General features: G+C 30.8%; 1 protein-coding gene across 1 annotated transcript in view; it reads right to left on the minus strand.

Annotated features, from left to right (window-relative positions):
• Window positions 1-9,147: 9,147 nt before the first annotated feature.
• The window catches only part of LOC105626662 (homeobox protein orthopedia-like), a 44,722-nt gene continuing 41,980 nt past the window's right edge, over window positions 9,148-11,889 (minus strand). Inside the window, exon 6 of the mRNA XM_012207956.1 lies at window positions 9,148-9,491. Within this exon, the coding sequence (XP_012063346.1) occupies window positions 9,148-9,491 (344 nt within the window). The remainder of the gene's footprint in view (window positions 9,492-11,889) is intronic.

Below are 11,889 nucleotides of genomic sequence, written 5' to 3' on the forward strand. Positions count from 1 at the left end.
ATATATATATATATATATATATATATATATATCTATATCACTATATGTTTTCAATATAATTAATATAAGTCTTTCAATTGTGGCCATCATATAAAACATCATATTAACACTAAAGATATCAATTATTTATTATTATAGATAGAATATTAGACATTATTGATCGTTTTTATTTTGTCGATTAATATTATATTTCTTTTATCAGAGACAAGATTTTGAAATGTTGCGATTTTTTATTCTTTACTCATATAGCACACTTTATCCCAGAAATGTTTCTGCAAACGTTCTCAGAATGTTAGGACATTCTCAGGATGTTTTTTAGAAACGTTCCTTGGACATCTGTGCTTATATATATTATATTAATGAAATAAGTAATTTAGTTTTCTCATTACTTTTTTATTTTTATAGTAATTTATTTGCTTAATCTTTTTAGAATTAGAAAGTTTGATGTTTCTAGTGTAATAATTATATTTATTAAATGTTTATTTATTAAGTTAAATGTTTTATTCCTGATTTGGAAATGGAGAATTTATTTCAATACACATTATTTGACTGAGGAAAACTTTAATTAAAAATTTTATTGAATAATTTCACATTTATTGATTGTTCATGTAAGAAATTTATATATAATAATTGAAAAACATTACGTAATACCGAATTACATAATTGAAATCCGTATAAAACCGTGCGAAATATTTGGAGAACTACTTATACAGCTTAGTTTCTCAGGTAACGAATAAAATAATAATGTTAATGGGGCTAGAATTATTTTGCAAGTAAGCTATAGTCACATTTTCTTGCTCGATCACTGATTTAAACTAACTTTATGTTTCCGAGTGAGTTGTCACAATCTAGTCAGAAACAACTAGTCGTTATCAGAAATAACTGCATACAATTTTTAGGATTTGTTAGAAACGAAAAAAACTAGATTTGTCTTTATTAGCGCTTAATATATATGTGTATGTATATTCATTTGCTCTTGCCTTCCAAAAATATAAAGCTATATTCTCGCTTACTTTTACTTTGAGATGATTCAATTAACTTTCACAGATCCTTTCTGTTAAAAGAGAAAAAACAAATCAATTAACAAAATTATTCATATCATAATTCAGATCGCTTTAACTCAGATTTCACATGACAAATAAATAAGTTGGAAACGATAGACTTATTGATTGCCGCAAACTGTGCAAATTGAAGATTTGAGGCACATTATTATGAACTTCGGTTACATGAAGTTTTACAAGTATGGAAATTAACATGGAAATAATAAAAAAAGCACATTTATTGATCTTATTTTTACTTTTAAAGATATTTGTAAAACTTCATGTAATTAAGGTTTATAATAATGTGCCTCAACTCTTCAATTTGCACAGTTTGCGACATGTATACGCGCAAAAACATTTAAATCTAAAATTTATTCAAAATATCTGAAGTAATGCCCATATAAATATTGTGACATATTCTTACTAAAATTTTAAGCAGCTAATATTTTTAATGATTATAGGTTATATTTAATGAAATACCAACATTTTTAATGACTCTAATCTTAATAACTCTAAATCTTCGATGATCATCATAATATCTATATCTTTCGTATTTTAAAAAACTATGTAAGAAGGTTTAACCAAGGCTTAAGAAAATAATTTTTAGCATTTATTATAATAAGACTTATATATCAGTCACAAATTAATATTGATTTTAATAATATTATTATTAACTTTATTTGCATTTGTCTCTGTTTATACATAATACTCAAATATAGAAATGGTATGCTTTATCTTACATTATTTATCTTGAGTATATAATTAGAATCTAGAACTTTGACAAAATAGATGGATATATCAGATTAATGTCACAATGCATTTTACCATTCGCGGAGTTTTACAAGCAGGAAATAAGGGGAAATAGCAGGTATTTGAAAGTATTCTGTTCAAATTAATAATTACTTAATCATTTTATGATTCTACAATTAATAAAAGTAAATATTTAATCACAATTATATTAGGAACAATTAATTTTAAATTTATTAATTATTTGCAATACATCAAATATAGTAAAATTACACTTTGAAAATAAAATTTGTTATTTAAATTAATAATTAATTTTGAAATATTAATACATATGAAATTACGCTAATTCAAAAATATGTTACTGACTTTTTTGCTCTAATAAGGCAATATAAAGAAAAAAGCAAAGAATATTTTATATGATTTGTTATAATTACGATTAGAAATTACGAATTATATAATTACAGATTCCTATTTTTTATTAATTAATTAAATTTCTATTTCTAAAATTTACTTTCTATTTAATAATTTTATTAATAAAATATTTGGGTAAATATTCATATACATATGTTAGGGGAGGCCTCTCCGATGATATATGTTGCCATGACCTCTAACACGTTTTAGCTATCGCTCGTTGACTCATAAAAACGATTTTAATTTATTTATTAATATCAATTAATATCAAGTAACCATAGCGTTCAAAAATTGATTTTTGATATGCTCCTAATATATTTCTTAAAAAAAATTTTTATAAATACATTTTTACTAAATTCACAATGATAATAATTCAACGATGCCGAATTTAAATCAGAAAGTTAAAAATTATATCAAACTTAGTTAACAAAAATTTAAATATCATAACTAATGTTAAAAGTACAAATTTTTTTTAAAGTTTTGTTTAAAGTTTTTGTTTAACAAAAATTATTTTAATGTATTCTTTTATAATACATCTCAAAAATATATAAAAATATTCCATTATGTATATATCTATCATTGTTTTACCTGATGTCCAAGATTATAGTAAATAAAATGCACATATGCGTGAGACAACATATCCAAATTATCCATTAATTTATGTTACGTAAAAAAGGATGTTAAAAAACGGTAGATTTTGACAAAAAAAGGTGTAAGTAAAAGGAATAATATTTTTTGTAACTTTTGGATACAAGAAATCTATTAAAAAGTTCATGAGATTTAAAGAACACCTTAAAAATTGCAAGTGTATTTATAGAAATTCGGAGAATGTATAGAACTAATACTTACATAAAATACATGTAATATGTCATACATATCGCTATTTTGTTAAATAATCATCTCGACTTACACACATAAGCTTTACAATAAATATATAGATACGATTTACAAAATGTTAATAGAGAGTGAAAGAATAAAAAGTAGAATTCGACCGAAATTTCGGTTTCGGTTTCGATTTAGATCAGTTTTGATAAAAAACAGGATTTTGATTTAATTTCGGTCGAAATTAAGAGAAAATTTCGATGAGTAAATCGAAACTGTGCAAGTTGCAACGCGTCGATGAGCGTTCAAAACGAAACTATTATTCGATTTTAATTATTTGTTGATTAAGCTTAAGATACAATTTGAGTACAAACTTTGATGTAATCCTAATAGTGATTTGATTTCTTTAAAAGTTAAAAATGCAATATTATTATATTATTTTAGTTAGATATTTTAATAAAAATCTTGTTTTTTTAAAGAGTACATAAATTTGTCATAATTTCTGAAAATCATACAGTCTCTGTAAAATTAATCCAAAAATTAATCCAAAAATGTCGATTTCGACTCCGGCCGAAAAATTTGTTGGTTTCTCTCTCTCTTTTTTTTAGTAAGACTTATGTAGTTTCGGTTTTGGTTTCGTTTTCAACCGAAATTGAGTGACAACGAATATTCGTTTTCGGTTTCTGTCGAAGGTCAAAGTATGGTTTCGATCGGACTTTAATAAAAAATGATGAAATATTTTGCGTGCGTTTTCCGACAGGATTCCGAATTCCGTTTGTTACTACAAAACACACTTTCTTCGCTTCCCGAAAAAAACGTACAAATACATTTTGGGGAAGCTCTAAACATTATCCAAATTTTTATAAATACACCATATTTTTCCTCAACTTTTAAGATGTATTAAATTCCACGAATTTTTAAATAGATTTATCGTATCCAGATTAAAATTTACAAAAAAAGGTCTATTCCTTTTATTTAAATCTTTTTGAGCCAAAACTGATTGTTTTTAACATTCACTTTTAATTTCCTTTATAGTATGATTATATTATATTGAAACAAATAGGGACAACGTTCAAATCACGTTTAAAGTACCAATTCTCGTCTGATCACTGAAGTCAAGTAACGTTGAGCACGGTTAGTACTTGGATGGGTGACCGCTTGGGAACACCGTGTGATGTTGTCAATTTTTTTTTATTGGAGCAAATAAAAAACGTATCATTATTGTATTTATTATTTGAATGTTAATATTTGCTCGATCTACTCGTAAAAAAACCCATATTACAAAAAATTATTTTCTACCTCTTTCTTTTTCTTACTATCATATATCTCTCTATGTATACTGTATATATGTATTGCTAACATATTTAAAATAATTATTAAATTAAGAATGTCTGTCTGTAAAATTGTCTACAAAATATGTATGTACTACATGTTACTTCATAAAATCAAGTTTATTTATTTTTCGATAACTTATTGGTTTAACGCCACGTTATAGCATTATTTATTATACAACTCATAAATAAGCTATATAGTCCATTTTTTATTTTGTAATGAATGCTAATTTAGGTTAGTATTGTAATACAATCTTAATTATTAATACAGATTTCCTTTTAGAATAATGCAACATCCCCTATACAATGTAAGAGTATATACGATCTATAAATATAAAAATCTATATTTTCAAATAATATAATTAAATGTATTATTATATTGTAAAAAATTTTAACAAAAAGATGAAGATTTATTTTGTGACGGATCAAACTTAATCCAAATCAAGATTCTTTTATCGAATGAGATAGGATGTGGATGATTAGTAATGGACAGGAGACGAAACCTTTCGATATTTTGATAATGATTTATTTTTTACACACTTAGTTGACCTCTATACACAACTATACAACGATGAAAATTAAATTTCTGTCTATTTACTGCTAAGGTCATCGACTTGATAATGACTTGTGATAGAGATGCAATAAAGTCAGTCGATTCTTTTCCGATTCACATGAATCTGAAGAATCGGGCGACGTCTGCGGACAGTACGATTCGAATTAACTTTTGCGCGAAATATCTAAACGTACGATCAGCAGAGGCCATATATGTTACAAATCACCTGTAAAGAGTGACGTCCTGCCACAAATCAAAAGGACGTCAACCTCCACTCAGACTGAAGTCTATCTACACACGCATGATAAATTAAATAAATACAGGAATTGTTCTTCGCTTAAGAGGATCATTATCACCAAGGACACCGATCAGAGTTCTCGTATCATTTGGAACCGAGTTAAGAACGGGAAGGAACATTTCAGATGGCTGCATGCAGATAAATTGGCGTATTGCTAACGGAGAATTAACGAATTAAAATATTCAGTTTTTAACCCATACAGTTGAAATGCTTGTTATTCCATAAGATATATTCTCGCATTATATATATTTGATTTTAAATTTTACATATATTTTATACAAACGCGTAGATAAATTACATCACCATCATACATTTCACATTTTTATGAAAGAAAATCAAATATACTATGACGTTCCAAATTTTTATCTTTCGCCCCAAAGATTTCTACGTAAGAATGATAAAATAAGTCGAATATTAAATAATTGTCGATTCATACAAAGATCAGATAAAGTATTAGCAATATGTCAATTTAATCATGCAACAAGAGATGAAGATGACCGAATAGAATAATAGTTCTCCTTTTATGCTCTAAAAAAATGCATGCTCGACGACGAGGTATTGCACGAAGCATTTGAAAATAAGGAACCACAAACACTCTGACGAACATCATTAAGGTCTTGCTTCCGTCCCACGTCGACGACAGGACGAAATCGAGAAGGGACGCTTTCAACGCGCGCCCGTATTTTTGTACATTAAAAATCGTATACGTTCGTAGTGATACATCGACAATTGCCTATCTGTTACTCCATATTTATCGTTTAGGTTTACCTAGGTCTACCGTAAATTCGTAACTAGAATAGTCGACTTTTCGTAGCCGTGCTCGCAATCTACCACCGGTGCCGCTTTGAAATATCCTGCGCGGACCAATGTCACCGTCAGAAAAAATTAACGGCCATCCCGAAATATATCACAATGTCCATGTATACTCATGTTCGATCGTAATGATGACGTTATACTTATTACATTATTATTGTTATTATTAATATTATTATTATTATTATTATTATTATTATTATTATCGTTGTATAATAATCATTATTACTATAATTATTGTTATTATTATTATTGTTGTTATTGTTATTAGACGTATACTTTATTTACAAAACTTACGTTTCGATGACAACAACGGAACAATGTATACATATACTTATAGTGCGCCATAAATTTCTTCAAGAAAGTAATACACGAACGTAATGCTAATCTGCATTCATCATCAGAACGTTTACCATCAGAAACGCGACGAATTATGTGCCCTACCGTTTTGAATTTATTAAAAGAAGCAAAAGAAAATCGTTCAACATATGTCCGTAAAAGGAAATTATTTTATTGTATTTCTTACGACAAACGACGTCTCTGCACGACGAAGATCGTGTACGAAACGTAAAGTCGACACAAGAAAGATTAGCTTTACGTTGCGCGTATTAATATAGCTTTTTATTTCGCAACAGAATCATTGAGTCGCTTTATTCTCATTATTTTAGTATAAAAAATTCGGAATAAATTGTTATTATGTAATTTTGTAACCGTAAAATGTGAGTAAATTTTACAACATGAGTTTTCAATCGTTATTAACGCGATAAAAAGTTTCATCGTTTAAGTTTAAGATCATTTTAAGAGCAATTCCCATTTCTCCCGTCATACAAAGGATAAAAAATTATTTTTCCAAACAGACATTCTTTCTCGACTGTTTGTATGCAAGCACAAATACGTGATGCAAGGATCCTATCGCGACTCTTAGAAACTTAGAAAAACGTTTTTCGGAAAACTCTGTCATTCGAATGTAAACACCAAAATTTTATTTCATTTTTAAAAATACCGTTTTCGAAACAGGAAAACTACAAACCTCTGCATGCACAGTCTCAGAAATAATTACGACGCGTTGCAGGTCAAACGGCCTACAAATAAGAGCGATCGATAGCTCCGTCGCAGTTGCGAGCAATGGTAATTGCAGTATTGATACAATAATAATATACCCTATCACGTCAATATTTTTACTATATTTACACAATGTCGTATATACGTAATACTAAGATAACTTGTCGTATACATCTCATTGCACCTCGCCATGTCTTCCGCATTGACCTCCATGACTCGAAAATACAATGTGCATTTTTTCCCTGCGTTTCATCGTGTAGGAAGTGCAATTCTCGTGGGAGAAGAAATAAGTGTAAATAAGAATTACGTGACGGAAACCCACGCCCTAATCAGTTTGTCACACTCATCGGAAATGCAGTTAAATAATTTACAATTAGCGAGGCCTTAATCTCATCGACATTTCTTTAGCGCGAGCGCAGACACTCGAAATGCTTCTAACGAGGGCAAAACGACCAGAGTTTAACGACTGCATTATAGCCGCGACAAATCCCTGCCCTCGCGCAGTATGATAATCGAATTAAATTACTTCAGCGATTTCATTCGGAAGAAGATAAATTACAGATACATGGAGCCAATCGAATGTCCGACTTGGACGTAATTATATTAATATATTCGTGAAAGCCACCCGATTCCTTTTACCAGCGCACAGCGCCAACCCAAGAGTTTGCGGAGTATTAGTAGTTGTATTAGTTTACGGTAATTTTCTTCTTTTAAAACTTCACGTCACAAAATTCATTAATCTGCACAAATCACAATTCGTTCCTTCCTTTATCGACAGCTCTTTGTAATTACTAGGACAAAGTGTTTCATCGCTCGTAAAAAGCTGCAATACTATGACGGATCATATTTTAATCATTGATATTCGGAAATACTTGGACTCATAATAATTACAGCGGATATATAGTAATCAAAATGCTTGGATTTTACAATGAAATTGGTCCTACAAAAAATATCAGTTATTACTGTTATTAAATATTTAGAGCTGTCATGATTAGGATAAATTTTTAACGATACTGAGCAAAATCCATTTTCGTTTTATCGAATAATTCTTTATCGACCGCTGTGTAACGTTGAAAATTTATTTAGAAATAAAACTTATTAGCTTTTCGCGAATTGTTTGAATAGAAAATCTCACTAATATCAATGATTTACGAAGCTAAAAAATAGTTTATGCCAATGATTCAATTTTCTCCGCAAAATATCATATAACGCTTACGCCTGTTGCTATTTAAGACGTTGCTATTTGACTAGACACTACATGTTGGAAATATTTACCCGTTAATTCCCTATTAGGAAATCTTGAACGTGCAATTTTAATTGCTACAACTCCGTCATATACATCAATTCTTCTTTACAGTTATGGCGTCAAGTCGATGGTTGGCCCGGTATTAGCATCAGTAGGACACATTTGCAGAAACTGTAATCTACGTTATGTGTCACAATGGTCCTGGGAAGGCTATGATAATGAGAATCTATATTGCGCAAATTGTCCCTGTCGATAATGCCAGCAATTTCGATCCTCTACCCTGATTTTACCCTCAGCGCTAATTTATAGAAGAGTACTCCTTTCGTGGATTCTCCATATAATTGATATTTGTTTCTTTTGGAGATAAAGCAACTGATATTTGTTTTTTTTTAAATAAAGTTTACGTAAAAAAATGATAGAAATACTGCGCGCTGCGTTAAATTTTTGTAATCACCGAATCATTACCGCTTCGCTAAACATCCGAAATTATCATTCTAATTTCGTCATTATTAATTGCTATTGCTCATTGGCTTTAAATTCAAAGGGATAAACGATTTTGGACCTCCATCAAATTTGAATCGTTCTAATATCGTCGATCTTGACCTCGCACCACATTTGTTTAACCTTTAAATTTACGATAGTCAACTAGATAAATCTCTTCGATCGCGCTTGCTCTGCGCTCTTGCTCTTCTGCAGAATCAAACGCAGTCGATCTTGCGATTGCCGTCGACAGAACAGAGAGGAGTACTCGTTCCATGGATTATGGTAAGCTTCTACCGGCCGGCAGTTTTTCCTCCGTGGATACCGAATGTCAAAGAGACGGTTCAGACGACGCCTTGATAAACAGGACTGTACTCCATATCGTGGGTATACTGAGGTGGTCCTGGCGGCGGCGGCTGTGGACTGTACTGTTGCGAGGCGTCCGAGGCGCGACGCCTGAGCGCCGCGATGCTGTGGGCGCCTCTCCAATCCGATCCTTCGTTCGTGCTCACGTCGGCCACGCAGGAAACGCCGCCACCTCCAGTACCGCCGCTGCCGCTGCCACCGGTACCGGAAGTCGTGCCCGGAGAACCCTGACCGCAGTTCAAACCTGAGCCCATCCCGGCTTGACCACCCACCGAGGAACCCACTGGTGGCGAACCCCGGGACGCTGATACGTGAACACCACCTGAATAGAAGAGAATCGGATTAATATTTTCTTTGTAACTCTCAATTATCAAGTGTTTAAAAACTATATTGAGAAAAAAGTATTTGGTACGTGTAACTGTAATTGCATGGTAAAAAATTATGATTATTATGAAGAACTCCATTTTTATAGCTACTGCTAATGTTAATAACAATAATTATATTTATAAATAAATAATAAATAGAAAATGGACCAACAAATGAATAATATAGATGAGAGCAATAATGTAACTTATACAGGATTACAAAAAAGTTTACCCACAAAATTTTGTGTTTATTAAATACAGTTTATTAAATACACATTATTAAATACATACAGCAAGCTGACGTTATTTGTCACCACTTTGACATCAAAATAACAATTAATAAGCTTTAGCTATTTGAGTAGTAACGTATATATATTTAGAAAAAAAATAAATTGCTGAGTATTATAGTAACATCTTATTAAATATCAAAAATATTTTGCACCATAAAATTTTCATCGATTGTGGTGAACTGGAGACTGCTCTATTGGTTACCTAGGAGAATTTATTCATGGAAGGATGCACAGTCATCATAGATGTATTTCCGAAGCGTCTTAAAGTTTGTATCAAAGCTAAATGTAGTCGTTTTAAATATTAATTTTTATTTAGTATGTTTCATAATAATTAATACTATTGTTGAGTTTTTGTTTACATATGTTATACTAATAATTTGATAGGCACCAAACTTTGTGACAAAACTTTTTTGTATTTGATATTCATTCTCTGTATTCAATGAAGAAATTCCAAGCACATCAAAAGCAAATTTTGCAAATTGAGAAAATATCTGGTTGAAAATGGATGAATTAAATTATATTAATCGAAATTCTGGTTACCTCAACTAGAATTGTAATAGATTTAACTTAAGATTTTAAGATTAACTAATAGATTTAATTTAATTTAATTTAATTTAATTTAAGAAAATTCTGAGATTCGTCCATTTCCAATCAGAATTACAATTAATCCAATCAGATTTCTTTTGCAGTATCTTTTACAAGTAATGTTTAATATTTATATGTAAAATTTTAAATACATTTTATTATATATATATATATATATATGTATATATATATATATATATATATTGGGTTGTCCGAGTTCGTGCCGATTTTTGGTAGGTGGCGTAAAGACAGGTCTGAATATATCAAAACGATTGAAAACAAATGATATGCATACATATCGTAAAAGATGGTACTTCAGGCATACTTGGAAAAAATTTGGTTGCGATATGTTAATTTTTGTCAGTTTTATATGCCTTTGAATATGAAAGAAAACAAAGTGCATTTTAGGCATTTAATGCTTTTCTTTTACCGGAAAGGCAAAAATGCTACACAAACGGCAAACAAGATATGCGCTGTTGACGAAGGTGCTGTAGCTGAAAGAACTGTGCGAAAGTAGTTTGCTAGGTTTAAAGCTGGTGATTTCAACCTTGAAGATCAAGAACACCCGGGTAGGCCCTCCACCACAGATGAAGATCAGATTAAAACACTGATCGAAAATAACCCACGCTATATGACACGTAAATTAGCAGAAATGTTGAATATATCAAAATCCACCATCCACGAGCATTTTGTGAAGCTTGGCTACATAAACGTTTTGATGTATGGGTTCCCCACGATTTAACGGAGAAAAATCTGATGGATCGCATTTCCATTTGCGACTCGCTCTATAAATGCAACGAGGAGACATCATTTTTGAAGTAAGTAATGACGGGGGATGAAAAATACTTACAAAAATAAAGCGAAATGAATCACTTTTAACCACCCTAAAAGCCGGTCTTCATCCAAAGAAGGTCATGCTCTGTGTCTGGTGGGATTGGAAAAGGATCCTGTATTATGAGTTTTTACCAAACAATGAGACGATAAATTCAGAGAAGTATTGTTCCCAATTAGACGAATTGAAGACAGCAATTGAACAAAAACGTCCAGAAATAGCGAATCGGAAGGGCATCATGTTTCATCAGAACAATGCGCGGTCTCATGTGTCTTTGATAACTCGACAAAAGTTGTTGGAGCTCGGTTGGGATGTTCTACCTATCCACCATATTCACCATATTCACGCCCTCTGATTTGCACCTATTTCAATCATTACAAAATTCCCTCAATGGAGAAAGCTTCAATTCTTTGGTCGAGGTAAAAAATCACTTAGAAAAGTTTTCGCTAAAAAAATCTAAGAGATTCTGGAAGGACGGAATTTTCAAGTTGCCTGAAAGATGGAGAAAGGTTGTAGAACAGAATGACATCTATATAATTTAATAAATGTATATTAAAATTTAAATTTTTTGCGTTTCAATTTTCCTTCAAAATTGGCACGAACTTTCTGGACAACCCAATATATGTGTGTGTGTGTGTGTGTGTGTGT

Source organism: Atta cephalotes, assembly GCF_000143395.1.
Source record: "Atta cephalotes unplaced genomic scaffold scaffold00006, whole genome shotgun sequence".
In the NCBI taxonomy this organism is placed as follows: Eukaryota; Metazoa; Arthropoda; class Insecta; order Hymenoptera; family Formicidae; genus Atta; species Atta cephalotes.